At 43.0% G+C, this 16,788-nt stretch overlaps 2 protein-coding genes across 3 annotated transcripts in view; both read right to left on the minus strand.

Annotated features, from left to right (window-relative positions):
- Window positions 1-9,454, minus strand: part of FOXP1 (forkhead box P1) — a 685,031-nt gene extending 675,577 nt beyond the window's left edge. For both annotated transcript variants that reach the window (XM_059390157.1, XM_059390158.1), the window contains exon 1: window positions 9,366-9,454. The gene's annotated coding sequence lies outside the window, so the exon portion shown is untranslated. The remainder of the gene's footprint in view (window positions 1-9,365) is intronic.
- Window positions 2,949-16,788, minus strand: part of EIF4E3 (eukaryotic translation initiation factor 4E family member 3) — a 44,851-nt gene continuing 31,011 nt past the window's right edge. The window contains exons 4-7 of the mRNA XM_059390160.1: window positions 15,550-15,610; window positions 12,868-12,934; window positions 9,366-9,521; window positions 2,949-5,004 (exon numbers count right to left, since the gene is read on the minus strand). Coding sequence (XP_059246143.1) covers window positions 4,958-5,004; window positions 9,366-9,521; window positions 12,868-12,934; window positions 15,550-15,610 — 331 coding nt within the window. The 3' untranslated portion in view covers window positions 2,949-4,957. The remainder of the gene's footprint in view (window positions 5,005-9,365; window positions 9,522-12,867; window positions 12,935-15,549; window positions 15,611-16,788) is intronic.

Genomic DNA, 16,788 nt, shown 5'->3' on the forward strand with positions numbered 1-16,788 from the left:
AGGCTACTTTGATAGTCATTTGAACAGTTTTGCGTTATTTTACATGCAATTTTATAGCTCTATAACGTTCATTTAATCTTGTTCAATGATGCTGAACCCCAGATGCCATAAGATATTATAGAAAAGTAGTTACTGCACATATGGAGTAACTACTTTTTCTGAACATTAATTTCTTTTCTCTTAACATGCTGAAATGGTATTTAGAAAAGAGAAAAGCCACCACTCTGTAGTAAAGGTTTTATATCATGGACTTCCAGAGATGGGCTACTTATTACCGCTGTGGTCCTAGCCATAAAGTTCCTATTTACGAGCATGATCTTCTCAAGTCTTAGTGATTATGGCTTTCTCCAGCCTTCCTGGGGTTGTTGGTATTACAATTCCAATCAGGTCACCTGAGAGCTTGGGAAGATGGAGTGGGAGGCTCTCCTCCTTTGTGATAGGTGAGGGCTGGATATGAACAGGGGGTTCTCCAAGTGAGGTCTGAGGGCCATCCACATTACAATCACTGGGACTCTTGCTAAAAAAGGCAGATATCTAGGCCTGCCAGACCTGGCGGATCAGAACCTCTAGGGCCGGGGCTGAGACACGTGCAAGTTGAGTAAGCACCTCAGTGATTCTTCTGCACGCTAAGGGGTGAGAAGCACTGGCAGATGATCTCGAAGGTCCCTTCCACTCTAAAATTCAAAGACTCGGTGAGTTTCCTTTTAGAAACGGAGTAGCGTCAGCAAGATGACAGGATTTCTACGACACGAGATGTGACTTTGAGCCTGAATGCGCTAACCTGAGAAGTGCTTGGATGTGGATGTATATGTGAATATAGAAAACGGAAACAGAACAGCATAATCCGATGTGTAAAGAACCTATTTGAGCTTTCTTCCTTGTGACAGGACGAGGGGGAGAACCCACTCTAATCGCTAGGCAGAAGCATGGGTCCAAAGTGCGTTCACCACACCCCCCCAGCTCCCATCTTTTCCCTTGGCACCTTGTGACCCCTCCCACTTGTCCAGGCAATTACCCAGGCTTGTACAACCCTGAGTCGCCACACTCTTAAGTAATTTTTAATTGCTCTGCATACATTCTTTTCAGAAATAAACTACCTACAGGCAGTCCTCTACTTTTCCTTGTTAGGAGTGAAATCGTACAGAAATACACAGTCTAGGAAAGGTGAACAGCGAACTTATGTTTTTAAAGGCGAGTTCCATATTTAGAAAGCCCTTAAAAAAACCTGAAAACCAAACCCTAGTTTTACTTCTGCCTTCGGGCACAATATTTGATGAAACATTCCTGGTATTTCCTATATGTTAGTTTATTTCGTTCTTTCTCTTTGTCACTGCTTAGAGGCTCACTGAGAGCCTAAGAATTGAGCTTTTTAAAGCACATCCAGAGAGTTCTGTCTTTCACACGTTCTTCTCCGGTATTGGAGAGCTAAACTTCTATTGGTAGTATCTAACTGCATTTTTATAAAAGCAGAAGAGCAAAATGCACTCGAATCTTAAAATAATCGCACAGACCTAGCTGGGTAAACGGTGCTGAGCCGGACCGGTTGGCTGGAAGGCAGCGCCCTCATGTGATAGCTCCAAATGTTGTCACTTTTGTTTTAAGCACAAAAGATGGGACCTTCTAGGAGCTGGTCTTCTCACAGCAAAGGCCGACCTCCTGTCCCAACAAGGTTATTTTCAAACACCAAACTGGAGCACCGCTTTAGTCACTGAGAGTCAGAGGAAGAAAATGAGAGGCTATCTGGCCACCTAGGGGTGTATCACTGGCCAGACGGGATCGGGTATGTAGTGCTTGGCCTGGGTGAGCTGTCTGGGAGTTCGGTTGACAGACTCGAGTGTTCTCAGTTTGAGGAATCTGGACTGGGGATGTAGCCTGCAGACTCTAATGCCCAGCTCTGTCCCTTGCTACCCCATGTCCTTTCACAAGGGACGGGTTTCGTCAAGGCTCTGCTAGGAGCCGGCACGGTGTGTCTATGACTCAATGACACCCAAAGTTTCGTTCATCTATAAGGTCTTGGAACTGTGTGTATGGTGCAGGCCTGAGCTGAAGTCAAGAAGAGAGTTGAGAAGGAGTCAAGTTAAACTACTTAAAGTTTTATGAGAGTTGTGTTTTCCCTTTTGCGTTTTTTTGCTGTCACTTTCACCGTGAATTTAATAGCCATGTTATAGTAAATGTACATGTTCACTGTAAACTATCTCCTCATTTCAGAAGTGTGGAAAAGTTGGGCGGTGAATCTTTAAGTGGAATAAGCCAACACTTCGGGTTGTGCTTACGGAAGAAAAGTGAATACAGAGACAAGTTACTTTAAGTGGGTATCACCTGTCCTTATTAAACGGGTGTCACTTCCCCAGTGTAAGCAAGCACCTGTGATCTAATGACCTAGTATGGGGCAGTGGGAGGAGAAAGTGCACACTGGTTTCCCTCAGAGACCCTGGCTCTCCATCCAGACCTAAGGAAGGACAAAAGCGAGCAAGTCAGCACTGTGGTTTCCATCAGGCTCTCTGGAGAGAGGACAGGCTGTACCTGCAAGGTCAGGCCTGAAATCAGGATCCCTCCAAGGTGCCGCCCACCCCCACATGGGTACACTGCCCTAAACAAAAGTCTCATGCCCCAGAAGATATTTCCTTGTATCTCAAAAAGAGTATTAGCTTCTTTAATCCAAGAAGGTAATGAGAGGTTTTTAGACTGATTAAATCAGCTTAGTTCGTACAAAGTCTATTAGGAACTAAATATTCAATTAAAACAATTTCCAAAGCAAAATCTGACAGACTCCACTCTTAGAGTAATTTAGATAATAGGTTCTTAACATTTGGCAAATTAAATCCTTCTCACAGTTGGTATTTTCCGCAGGGTCAGAAATAGGTGCAGAAGTTCTCTGGGACAAAAATCTACTTTGTGTGTTAAGCCATGTGCCACGATCAGAAACAACAGAAACTCGAGAACATTAATGTGAGCCTAGCATTCCTATTTATTTTTTTTCTTCAAAGGCTACATACATGCAGAAGCTGAACATGTCATCACAATGCTTTAAATAAAGTTCAAAAAAAAAAAATAAAAATACTTCAAAATCCATTTACTTATGGAAATATATATGACAATTAAAATGAAGATAGGTCAATCATCCTTTTTTTCTACTCTATCAGAAAAATACTTATATTATAAAAAAGAATTTAAATTCATGTTCAAAATAATTTTTTTTAAAAATCCTTGATGAATAATTTAAAAAGAAGTTGGATGTTAGTACAATGTTAAGGAAGCAAGTTCCAGGCTTTTGTAAAAAGGGGTCTGAAATCCTTATACCTCATTCTGAAATCACTGAGGAAAGTCAGTTTAGAAACAAAGGAGGTTTTCATGACTGTGATCATTGAGATTATGGTTGATATGGTTAGCAATGCAAGTGAAGGGCACAACTTTTATAAATAGATATCGTTGGAAGTATTTAAAAATGTTTGATGGGAGAATTTTATTTACAAACACAGGCTGGAGGTTTGAAGAGGCCCCACCTCTCTCTGCTGGTCGATACTGCAAGAGGTATTAAAAATCCTGGGTACAACGAAGTTCTGGGCACAGGGAGGGTCCTTTCTGTGACATGTATAGCGTGCACTAGCTCCCTGGACTCAGAAAAAGCCGGGAAGAGGAAGTGTCTTCAAATGGCCCTGCCTTTTTCAAATAACAGCAGTAGGAGGCTTGGCAGAGTCGAGAGAGGGAAACTGGCACATTTTGGAAAGAGTCTCAGTGTTCCAGAGGGTGGCCATTTCCTTCTACTAAAACCGGCATTTCTTTGGTAACATAATACAATATATATCAACAATTCCAAAAATTACTCTCGACACAATGCACTCTACGGTCCACTTTGCTAATGTTCACATTCATCCTGGAAATGAGATTTACCTTCCTGCTCCTAAATGACAAAGGCAGGGGAGAGCTGCCCAGGCAGGAAGACTATCGATTATTGGAAATCATATACAATGTGAGCAGGAAAAAGGGATGATCTAACAAAGTGTGTTTGAAAGGATTTGGAAAGCCCTAAGTGGGCACACACATCCAAAATTCAGAAGTAGCTTTAATGCAAACAATTACAATACCTCTACCTCTTCAAATCAGAAATACAAGGTCTCCTACCAGGAGAAATCCATTGCCACCACTCTATGCCTATCCTTGGAGAGGGCCAAATTGAAATTCTGGTTAGACATACTTCCATAGATGGTGTGAAGACCTCGAGTTTGATTTATATCCTGAAATATTCAACTGTGATTATAGTTTTCATGTTCGGCAACCCAACTATTATTTTCCTTTTATTGCTAAAAAAAAAAAAGTTTAAAAAGGAAAAATAAAAGATGTGTGTGCTGTCAGTGCAAAATCAGATTAAGTATGGTTTTTCTTTTCCCTGGGACAGAAGAAAACAATGCCCAGTGCACAGTCTTTAGGAATGTGTCACAACAAATAATCAAGACAGGTTTCACCAAGCTAGTATTCCTCCAAGTACAGTGTGGTTTTCAAAAGCAGTATTGTCATGATTAGGCATATTCTCATGAACTAGGTACAGCAGAGCTACTCAAAGGGAAACCGATTTCTTGTGCCTCAATGAAAGGGGAGTGTAGAAAACAATAATTAGACTGAATAAGGAAATTTAAAAGGAAAAAAAGAACAACAACAATAACAACAACAAAAAAACAAAAAACAAACCCAGAGTAAAAAGAGCAGAGAATTTAGAAAGCAAAAGAGAGAAAGAGAGACAGAAAAAAAAAAAAGCAAGTAATGTGACGGTAGAACCCCACACATTTCCCCCCACCCCACCTGCCACTTTGAGCCCTAATCGCCCCGTCTGCAAGGACAGAACCCACTCTAAATGGACCAGCATCGGGCTTCGGCAAGTCTTCTCTTCACTCTCCCTCCTGTTAAGACCGTTTCCAAAACCAATCAGCAAAGGACAAAGAATTCTTTACAGAGTGTGCAATTAGTGTTTTCCACGTCCACCTTCAAAAGCATGATGCTCTTCATGGGCTAAAGGACAGAAAAAAACAAAAAAGAAAAAAAGGAAAGAAAACTTTAAGCAAAGGATGGGGCAACCCTTCTCTAAGGCATCTCATTCAGTTTCCCCAAAGGCTGGCAAGAATGCAAATACCTTTTTGTGCCAGTAACTCTTAGCTAAGGCGTGCATTTCCTGAGAAACGTAATCATGAAAATTAAAACAAGGAATAAACAAGCAATGGGCATGCTGCCTGTTTCTTCTTGCTGTGCCGAGAGGATGAGTAATCCCCACGAGCTGATGAAGAGAATATGCAGGGCCTCCAATGCTATGGGGTGGGGGAGAATGTGCCCCACGGGATGCACAGGGTGGGGGAACCCAATGTTACCCACGCCAGGGCTGTGCACGGACCTATCTTTAAAAATAAAATAAAACAAAAACAAAGCAAAGCAAAGAACAACACAAGTGGGTAAGCAGTCCTATCACATCCCCCCACCGCTGAGCACCCTCTGTGGGAAATGAAATTTCATAAAACGGATGGGACTGTTATTTTTTCCAATCATGTTGTTCATTTTTTTTCCCCTCAGTCCTGTTGTCTGGCTGGCAAAGTCACTAATTACAGCTGGGGACCCTAGGATAAAAAATGGCGCTATCAAAGATACTTTTCAAAGACCTAAAATTTTATAAAGAAGTGGGAAATAAGACATTCATAATGCATATAACATTTTCTCCAAGGCAAAAAAGGCTGAGCGTGAAAGTCCACTTCCTGGAATCTGACTAACATCGTCATGAAGCAAGGGCAGATTCTCTTCTCTTGAAGGGAAATGTTGCTCCAGCTTGGGTCTGATAAAGCCCAAGGCAACGCACAATTCTCTGTGCTTTGTCTCCCTGGGCCCTCCCCTGAGGGCTGTGCGTGATGTCCTAGGAAGGCACGGATGGACCGGCCCATTCCACCTGTCAAGCCCCTCCCATTTCTCTGTCTTTAATAAAGACTAAGTTCTTCAGACTGTTGTCTGCAGGGGTGAAGCGGTGGGCACAGGGACCGTTTTCCCTTCAGGATCATCCTGGATGTTCGCCCCAACCTGTTCTTCATTTGGATAAAATCCTGGGGGAATCATACCTATTAGCTCCCAGGGTTACTGTGGGTTGGCCAAATTCCCAAGGAGACCCTACAATCCCAAATGATTTAACTGAATGCTTTTCGCATGTAGAACTTTACAAATATCCCCTACCCCCACTTTTTTCTCTTGAAAACAGCAAATATGGTCTGTTCTGCAGTGAAATATAGAGTGCCGCAGGGTCAGGTAGGGGAGGCCCAGACTCTTGGTGATGCTGGGCTCCAACTGAGGAACTGAGACATATGGATTGAGCCGGGATTTTCATGACTCTGAGTGTGAGGGCAGTCTGCGGCAGTCATGGCTGAGACATGGAAGTCGCGGAACTGTCACGGGTTATGGAGCTAGCTGAATAGAACATTCAGAACTGGGGGAGTCCTGTGAGATAGAAGTTCTTTCAGCCTTGGGTGAGCCTTGGTGGGAAGATAATATAGAATTCTCGAAACTGGGAGTCAAGAGATCTTGTTCCGGAAAGGGGCGAGAATACGTATTTTGCGCTACACAGGCCGCGTGTTCTCTGTCCCAACAGTGAACTCTGCCACCATCGGCACTGAGCAGCCGTACACGGAATGTGCACGAACGGGCACCGCTAGGCACCCATACACTTTATCTATATATGGACACGGAAATTTGAATTTCATACAATTTTCATGTGCTACGAAATGTCGTTCTTCCCCTGATTTTTTCCAACCATTTAAAGATGTGAAACCATTCTTAGCTGCAGCCCCTGCTGAAGAAGGCAAGGAGGGGGCAGATTTGGCAAAAGGTTCCTAGTGTGCCAACCTCTGCTCTAAATAATTCTCCCATCAGAAAAGATGTCATTCAGCTGCTCTGAAGAACATAACGGAATGGGTATGGGGTGTCGGAAAGGTCTCCCTGTACATTGTGAGTGTCTCCGTCAAATAATTAATCTGTGTCCAAATCCCATATAGCTTAACAACAGCCCACTCATCTCCCCTCCCTCTTGGAGGCCTTGACCCAAGATGCTTGGGCTCTTTCCACACGGGAAATCTGCCATGTCACCTGGCTTCTGTACACTTGTGAATACTTACACAGGATCCTGTTAACAAGACAGAATCAAAGCATGGAGTTGGCCATTCCTAACTTAGCTCACGCTACGACTGTTCTTCATCATGCTGTGAATAAGATTTCTGCCCAAACCTCATTTTTCCAAATCAATTCTGCAGCACGTGGTGTATAATAATCCTACTGAGTAAAGGACTGCCTGCTTTATATAAAATAAAGAGAATTGCTTGTTTTTTCCAATTCAAATTTTTATTTGAATAATCTTTGAGTCTTTAAATGTTAATTTATGCCATTAAAATATGGATTTCTACAGAGACCCTAGCCAGTTCTGCATTACTCACAAACTTCACAATGGCATCTATCTTTAGGGCAACTAGTCAGCTCGATTCAACAGGCCAGGTTGCAGCTTCTCCCCCTTGCTTGGCTTGCCCTCCCCCTTCCTCCCCAAGCCATCACAACAACTAAGCAGTGATTCATCCATGTTCGGTCTTACCTGATTATTACCAGTGCCCTAACAACTCGCCTAACCGCTCAATGGCTTCATTTTCTAGTGAAATACTCCTATCATCTTGGACCTGCTATGAACTGTGTTACTTGGAAATTTAATCAGAGAATTTTGAAGCAGAAGGAACCTTGGAGATCATTTAAGACCAACCTCCTCAATAGTCTGATGACAAAGTAAAAGGACAAGAAAAGTGTGATCTGCTCGAGGTCCCATGGTTGAAGGGGAACAAAAATTCAGAGGGCCTGACTTGATGATCCCAAATTTGCTTCTCTCCTCGTTTGAGTGGGTTCAAAGGTAGGAAAGACTCCTGTAGCCCCATTCGTAAGTGGCCATGAAATATACTTCCTTCCAGAGAGTTAGTCTCATGAAGCAGGAAAAAAATAAGAAAAGACCCTTGGTGACCTTTCAATTAATATGTGGATTGAAATACAATTAGGGTTCCCCAAGGACTGAAAATTGTATCCATAAATGTGCAGTTTCCACACTGCACAGCCAAGAATCCACTTCGGCAGGGCCATTTTTCTGTCTCTTTTATTGAAACTTTTATTTAAAATTCAGGAGCTAAGCACCTGCTGAATATCTACAGCAACATATCAGTCTTGTTGCTTAAAATCTAAATCCCTTGGCCTGTGATTTTATGATTCCTTCGAGGGAGGCCTTTGTTTTAATAACCTCTGTCATACCAAGACAATCCCAAAAGAACATTTGATTTTTTTTTTTCCCTCCTTTTTGGCAAGGGGTTGGGAAAAGTGAAACAATAATGGAGTGTATTTCAACAAGACTGAGATGCACTCCTCACCCCACATCAGAAGACCCCTGGCATCAATAATACATCATAGTTTAATTGGGCGTCTTTTATTTTTCTCTCTTGGTGATTATAAAATAATACTTATCATCAAAGGCATCTTAGAGTCAATGAAATTCCACACAGTTAAAAAAAAAAAAAACACCAAAAAAAAAAAACCAAAACAAAACAAAACACTGGGTTATTGACTCTTGGAATGGTTTGGGAAACGGGAATTCATCAGATGTATGTAGAGGGCTGTCGGTACGTTTCTCGAACTCACTGTTAAAAGTGTAACCTGTAGTTTGATCTACCAAACATTCATTTAATCGCACTAAGCTGTTTTCATTATGAAAAAGATGACTTTTTCAAAAGAGCACACAAAAGCAATGAACATGAATCATGATGGAAACAATGGGACCACACACCTATTCATACTGTTAACATTTCACCACTGTGCGTGAATTCTCTTTCGTTCTGTGTCACAGTCCTCCGTAATGAGGAAGTATTAGCATTTCAGTAGCACATTCAATCACCCCTGCGCTCAGAACGAGTTCCTCCACAAATATAGATGTTATACATTATAAATTCCTGTTTATGAAGGGATGATTGAATATCTACCTGCCAGCTCATATAATAGAATTCTTGTTATTCTTGTTTCAAACAGAAGGTAATTTTTTCCTGAGAGTGACAAATTTAAGGTCAGGTTTAAATTTCCGAAATAACCAATACAACACGTATCACCTTTTCTGATCCATGTGTTTGGGTGACAATAAAAGCTCATTTTAATTTCTTGAGACTGAACCTTTTTTTTTTTAAACACTCACATGTATTTTATCAAATTATTTTCTGGATTATAAAATTTTGAGTGATTCTGCCTTCACCTCATTTGCAACATAGTCTCTACCTTTTTAAAAGTAATCATAGAATAAACTAGAAAGTAATAACTGAAAATAGAGCACTTACGTTTATAAAATACTGCTTTAAAAGATATGTGGGGCAGAAGTTCATAGATCTTTTCTAACACGGTCGCTTCACCCACTAGAGAGGCGTTTACATTCCAGACTTGGACGACATCTTCCCGGTCGCGAACGCTGACACTGACTCCTATGACTTCGTCATCTGAGGGGAAGGCAGGGAATAAAGAAATGAGCAGTAATTCCAAGTCTGTCTGCGTTGTTTCTTAAGCATTTATCATCACAGCTATAAGTTACGGATAAGATAATAAAAAGGTGGCATGAGAGAACACATGATAAATACTGTTTCTAAGGGGAACCGCTGGACAAGAAGCAAGTTAGTGGACAAAAGCTGCAACAGGCATGTCACACTGACCCAGGGACTTAGATAAACATCGTGTTCCAGCCAAACGAATTTTCCAGATAAGTAATTTATCCTTTTTAACATGTTACCAAAGCTTTTTGACTTATTTCTCTGTCTGTTTTGAGGAGACTTTTTCTAAAATGGGTTGCATAATGCTCTGTCCTCTGAAAGCCAAGTGAACTCAAATGAACTTTTCCTCGATGCTTGACTGTCTTTGTTAAGAACAGCAAGTATTTTTCTGGACTTCCTGCCAAGTGTTCAGAGATCGTGGGGTGGTTAGTGCTATTTGCCCCAATCCTAACTGGACCCAGACCACGTGTTCTTAGCTGCTCATTCTGTTTCTGCGTGGTTTGCTGGTCTGCCCGTTCTTTTTTCATGCTTTCTGCTCCCCAGCGCTTCTCTCCGGCTACTCCCCTTCAGGTTATGGCGTTTTGAACTTTGGGCTAGAGAACCAATGACCACCTGTCAGCACTGTGTATAAACTGAGAGTAAATATCTGAGTGTGGCTCTGCTAGTCTAATACTTCTGTAAATGGACATTAAAGCATTCATCAATACTGATTCGTGTAGGTCTGTTATCTATTTTTAACTAGATTCTGGGCTGGGGGCTACTCTGTAGATATTTGAGAAGGATGGCCAGATAAGGAAGACTCTGGACCATCATATGCTTCCTTGCACCCACTCTGTGTCTTTTAATTTGTGGCAAAATGACAGGAATAAAGGGTTTTGACTCCTGGTTTATATGCTCATGCCATATTAATGAAACAGAGTTGGCTCTCTGTACTTGAGTGCCCAGGATGCGAAAGATGAGCATTATCAAAATTAGGAAATTTTGCTTTAGTTAATATGCTTTGTCTAATTTGCCTAATTTGCTCTAAATCTGTGCATCTAAATATTTATGTCATCAATTTTTCCAATTGTCTTCTGGGGTTAAAACATGCCAGTATTCTAATATAATTTAAAAGAGGGCACGTCTAATTTACTACAGGAATTCATCTTTAGTAAAATCATTCCTTTGTTTCCTCCTTCCTTCCCTCCACTGCTTCACTCCCTCCATTCTTTTCTTCTAATTGTGTACGATTTGACACTAAATGATGCCATTTATATCACCATTTGAAAACGGCAAGACTGGCTTATGGTATCAGAAGCCAGACTGGTGGCCCCCTTTGGGAGGAAAGGAGGGGAAGAAGGGGTTCTGGGGCGCGAGTAATGTTCCACTTGCTCCCTGATCTGGATGCAGTTTTGGGGATCTATTGCCTTTGTGACTATTTATCAAGCTGTACACATTACAATTGGTGTACTTTTTGGTATGTATGTCACAACTAAATCAAAATTTCGAAAAAAAAAAAAAATAGGAAGGACCTAATCCCAGCCATCCCTTAGCCAAGAGAAACATTGTTGCATCAAAAATTTTTAGTTCAGGTTTCTCATTTTTGAATTTACGCCTGCCACGGGCACTTGGTCGAGCTCAAGAACCTATGTGAATGGAAAATCAACACATCAAGAGGGAAGCCCTGTGCATGTATTTTCATTACCATTTTCGAGAATGGCCATGAAGACACTAGATCAGCCTTTTAGGGAAACATCAGCATTCTTCGGTCTGGGGATGGCCCATTTCTACACTCTTGGCCAGAGGGTGCTGTAATTGATGGCTGTTGGATCTGCTGAGCCGTCCAGATTTCAGTTTGGCTTGGCTCTTGATAACCAGGCAGCTCCTACCAGCCTAGCACTTTCAGAAGCGGCGTGGTCAAAGGCTGCAACTCTTACGCAAGGCAGATCTGTCAGCAATCATGTAATATTCATAAGTAGAATCGACCGGCAAAACCCTAATTATTTTAGGGGACTGGCAGAAGAGTGAGGAGCAGCCAGTGTTTAAAGATGGGGGAAGTGAGGCTTGGAGAGACTGGCCAGCTTGCTCCAGGTGGCAGAGCGGGGGTCACAGCAGAGCTAACGTGTAACACACAGTTAATGGTGCACCGGTTTCCTAAGTCAACTACGGAACAACAGGCCTTCTTTACTCAATCCTGCCTGTTTATTATTACTTAGACTGTTTTCTCGGGGTTCTGGAAACAGGAATAATTTGCACAGGGAACTTCCTCTCCCAGGGATTTATGTGTTTATAATTATGCCTAGGACATATTTTTGGCTCCATATTGTGAAGTTGCTAACTATTCCCTGTTAACATAGAAGGAATCTGTACTCTTAAGACAATTTCATCTCATCCCAGGTTTTGTCTGAAGGGAACAAAAACTGGTGTTAATAAGGAAGCAAAACAAAAGGAGAATTATGGAAACGGCTAGTAAGTGAATTTGAAGGTTGCCAGGCAATGACTTGGCTGAGGTGGGGGGCCCAAAGTTAGCACCATCTAAGGCACCTGGGGACTAATTAATCAGTACTAATTAGCTAAGAAAAAAAATTTAACTCAAAGATGAACAGGTAAAGTGTTACTTTAAATGTCACCTCAGAAGGGTTCTGAAGTAACTAGCCGGGAAGAAAACAAAATGTTAAGCATGCAATTCAACTCTTCTCTTTGAGTGGTTTCATCATAAAAACAAAGCAATATAAAAGTGGACTTCACGGAGGCTCTGAGAAATTCACCCAGTATTTGAGCTTCTGTTGTGGGGTTACAAGTCCTGGGGTGAACACATCCCCTCCTCGCCTTTGTAAGGCTCTTTGAGCAGGGGCCCACGAATGGGACAGGAGGAAGGGAGAAAAACCAGGGGGGACACAAGGGACTGTGGTGTCACTCCACACTCCACTAGACACCACTTACCCCTCTGGAAGAACTGGAATGAGAAGTCTAACACAAACTGTGTCAAGAACCAACTGATACTAAATTTTCTTTTCTTTCCTTTTCACTTATTGATTTTAGACAGATGTTTGTGGATACCACTAACATGAGCTATGTGAGGAAAAAGATATGTACATACACATATGTACATACATTTAACACACATAAATATGTACGTGTACATACACATATGACACAAAATGCCATGATCACATGAAAAAAACCTATAACTTCACAGTTACCAAGTAAAGAACTTCGAAACAGGTCAAAAGTCAAACACGCAGAAACAAATGTCTCCAAGTGACAAGCACAAGCCAAGCAGACACGAGCAGGTGACCAACAGCATGGGCTTCTTTACCTGCAGCGGCACAGTCTGTGAACTGTTCCCCGATTGTCGCTAACAACAACTCTTTCCAAACTGTGGACTGGCATGGGAAAAGAATAAAAAACAGCAAACAAAACAAAACAAAAAAAAATCAAAACAAAAACCAAAAAAAACCAAAAAACAAAAACAAAAACAAAAAAAAACAAAACAAAACCAGAAACAAAAAAAACAAAAACCAATAACAACACATATATTTTTAGACAAGTATCTTCAACAAGTCACATTTCTTTCAGCTTCACATGCATTGTTCTTATCCATTATTTGAAGCCCACAGACATCCCCCCGTCACAGGTATCAACACTCAATAGTGGCATATATTGTATCGCTTCACAAGTAACTTTACACAGATCGATACCAGGGATCCAAAGTCACAAACTTTGTGTCCATAACACTTGGTGTCCAAAGCCACAGAGTCAATCTCTAGTGAAACCATGATGAAGTTCAAAAGAATGGGATGGGTGGTGGGTAATGCTTTCAAATGACTCAGAAGGTTCCAATTCCTTGAGCTTTCACGGATTCAAAATGTATCAATGGATTAGAGTTGAAAGCTATTAGTAAAATCCTTCTCTCCAAAACCCTTCCTTGTCTGTTCTTCTGGCAATTTACGAGGTACTTAAGAGGTTACCGCAGTGATGAGCTCTTAAGGAAGTTTAGAGACTTGCAAATTCCCATCCAGCGGAGACACACTGCTACATCAAGGGGCAGAACTTGATGTGTGTGTGTGCACGCGTCTCTTGGAAGACTCAGTTCGTGTTCCCACCCACCTCCTGCAAGCGAGAAACCTGGAGTCCCTTCTACCCAAGGGACTACTGGGACTACTCAGGCCATCCAGTCAACGGCGAGCAAGCGCTCACAGGCAGCCGGGGGCCTAAAAGTTCTTATAGTTATTCCCCCTCAAAAAGCTCTTGGTCCCATGTATCTTCCTTGCCAGAGCTAACAGGCCCTAAACTCTCCCAGAACTGGGTTTGAATCTTGCCAGGCTGCTTGGTCAGGGAGCAGACAGACTAAGGGAATATCAGTTTCCTCAGGCGAGCGGGGAATAACAACAGGCTGATCTCCCAGGGCTGCTGTGACCATGAAATTAGTCAACAAATGTATTCAAAGGGCTTAGCACTGTGACTGCAGCAAAAGAAGTTAATACTTAAAATCTGTTCCACAAATAGCAACAAGTTTGCTCTATGCCAGGTGCTCGCTACATATTAACTATAAATAATGGTGTTTATTACTATGTCCTAATACATTGAAAGCAGCCTAGCTGAATTTTTAACCAAGATGATAGCTGTTAAGCACCAGGAGCTTTCACTCGCAAGAGAGAATGTCTTTTCCCTTTTCTGGATGCTCCCTTTGGCTCCGCTGGTCTCCCTTCTGGAGATCATGCTCTCCATTCTCTTCGTCCCACCTGTGGCGTCTTATACTTTCATGATGAAGTTGAGAGCATTGCAAGTAAGTTAGGGGAAAGGGGAGGTTCCCTCCCCCGCTGTGACATCAGACAAGGTTGGCCCACCAGACCCCACTCCTCCACAAGTGGCAGTGAGTGAAAAGGACACCTGTACAGACGTCAATGTGCTAGTATCTGTGACGGCAGATGAACGAGGAGAGAAAGGACGAACGTGCCCATCAGCTACCGTTCACCACACGCGGACATCACACATATTTGTATCTACCGGCACTCAAAGTCTGGTGTGAGTCAATCAAGCACATGAAAAGGAAACCGTGCTCTCGCTGAAATTAAAAACTTACGTTCTCTCCTCTTAAAGGTGTGGGGCAGGAGGAGCTTCACAGGCCTTGCCTGGTGGTTGGCTGCCCTGACATTTTTGGGAAAGCCAAGTAACAGGCAAATCCTGGAGCTATGCATCTTGGGGACAGTCTGCTTCATTAACAAATAAATCTGGTCACATCTTTAGGTTTGTGCTTATAGGGAAATGACTCAAGCCTATGGGTCTCTGGAGACACTGTAATTCTTTGAGCTTATCCACATGAAAGAAACCATGAAGAGGTGATTCAGGTAGCTTCTGCCCTTTCATCCATTTTCAAAGAAGTGTTTTGGTTTCCCAAAGCTTAAGAATGGGTTCGAAGGTTCACTTTTTAGTCAGTAGGATGAATTTGAGCCTATTCTAGAAAATCTCGGTTTCTGAGACTTGACCACGAGAAACCAGTTGTCTCATAGGCCATCCTACCAAGCCGACTCTCCCCGGTCCCACAGAGAGGCTGGGCACAATCTTACACGAACCCCCCCCGGCATGGTGTGATGCGTGGCCTCCCAAGCATCCCTGTGTCCGCACCAAGCTCAGTGGAGGAAGGACCAGGCTTGGGTGGGCGGGGATCTGCTTCTCTCTCATATACCAACTTCCATATGCTAGTCATGAGGAAATGACCGCCAGCATCAGCCTTTCTGTAAAGTTTAGAAGCGTGCAGCTCTTCGGAATTTTCGATACAGTCCCATGGCTGCACCGTTTCTGTACAGAAACACGATACTACCTTTTCAAGGTGACACTGGGAGGCAGAAATTCACGAAGGTCAGAACAGATTTTCTCACCCCCAGTCCTGCTCTGAGAGGACCAAGTGGGCTGCCTAAATAGCCCGAGATGCTCACCACAAGCAGTCAACAACAACCCAGCCACAGCCAGTTCTAGAAGAGGACCGGAACAAACCTACCGTGCTGTCCTTGGGGACTTTCATCTTCCATACGCCACCCTTCGCATTACTCTCCTCTTCCCTGGATCAGAGACCGAGGTTTGAAATTAGACTCAAGGATTAAGTAATTCTACATGCATTTAATTTATCCACAAATGGCATTAAAAATGACAAACCATGGAACATTCTTCAATAAATTCTCCCGCAGCCCTTTTACTGTAAAAGGAAGTGGAGGAAAGAAAAAGAAAGGGGGTGAAGATGGGAAGGGAAGAAACTGGGATTCAGTGGCCACATGGGCAGGGGTGGCGATGGGCCACCAGCTGCTCACCTTGAAGCAGGTGGCGATGAGAGGTTCCCTATGCTGTCTGGGAAAGGACAATCAATACAAGTGCTTTACACGCGTGAAAGCCATTACGCTTCAGCACCGCATTCATGGCATTGCCTTGTCCAAGTCTCATATCAACCTTCCACTCTATGCCTGATAGGAGACTCGGCCCCAGTGGTGGGCACTCGCCATGATTTCCTATTTAGTATCTGCCTGCTCATCTGGTAAAAGCGCCCTGATTTCCCTTTAAGGAGCTACTTGTCCCCTACTTCTATGTCAGACCCATTCTGATAGGGCTGATGCCGCATCCTAGCCTCAAGGATGGGCTTCTGACCCAGGTTTGCTATGAAAATACTGCCTCTTTCTAGGCCTTGTGATTGCCCAGTGATGGAAAGAACCCGTGGTGGGCCAAGGACAGTCAGCCCTGGCATCACATGGGGTCTGGTGAAGGCTGAGAGCGATAAACTTGGAGGGTATAAGACGGCAGCTCCCAAGACCCATGCCGCCGCTCCGGAGGCAGAGCCTCTCTGAAAAATTACACCAACTCTGAGGAAAGCAAAGCAAATCTGACGGAGTGTGTCAGATTCCTAATAACATCTGAGTGCTTGGGTATGGCAGAAATCAGCCCTACCAGGGGACATCTCCGTTACTTAGAACACGCAAGGGACACGATATACGAGTTTATTCCTAATTGGGACTCCAGCCCAAGCAAAGTGGCTCATCGTCTACTACTCTCATCATGACACCAAGCTATTAAAGAAGGATCCCTTCCTCTAGACCCTGGGCTGTGCCTGATTCCCACACTTTTGTGGGGTCCATGTGAGAGACGTCTCTGAGGTTCGAGCGTACAGCAGACGTGCATACTCCACCTGATCCTCTCATCTCCCAGCAGCCTAGAAGCTTCTATACCCCACGGTCTAGGTCATTATCATGCA

The sequence above is a fragment of the Mustela nigripes genome, chromosome 2 (assembly GCF_022355385.1).
Source record: "Mustela nigripes isolate SB6536 chromosome 2, MUSNIG.SB6536, whole genome shotgun sequence".
Taxonomy (NCBI): Eukaryota; Metazoa; Chordata; class Mammalia; order Carnivora; family Mustelidae; genus Mustela; species Mustela nigripes.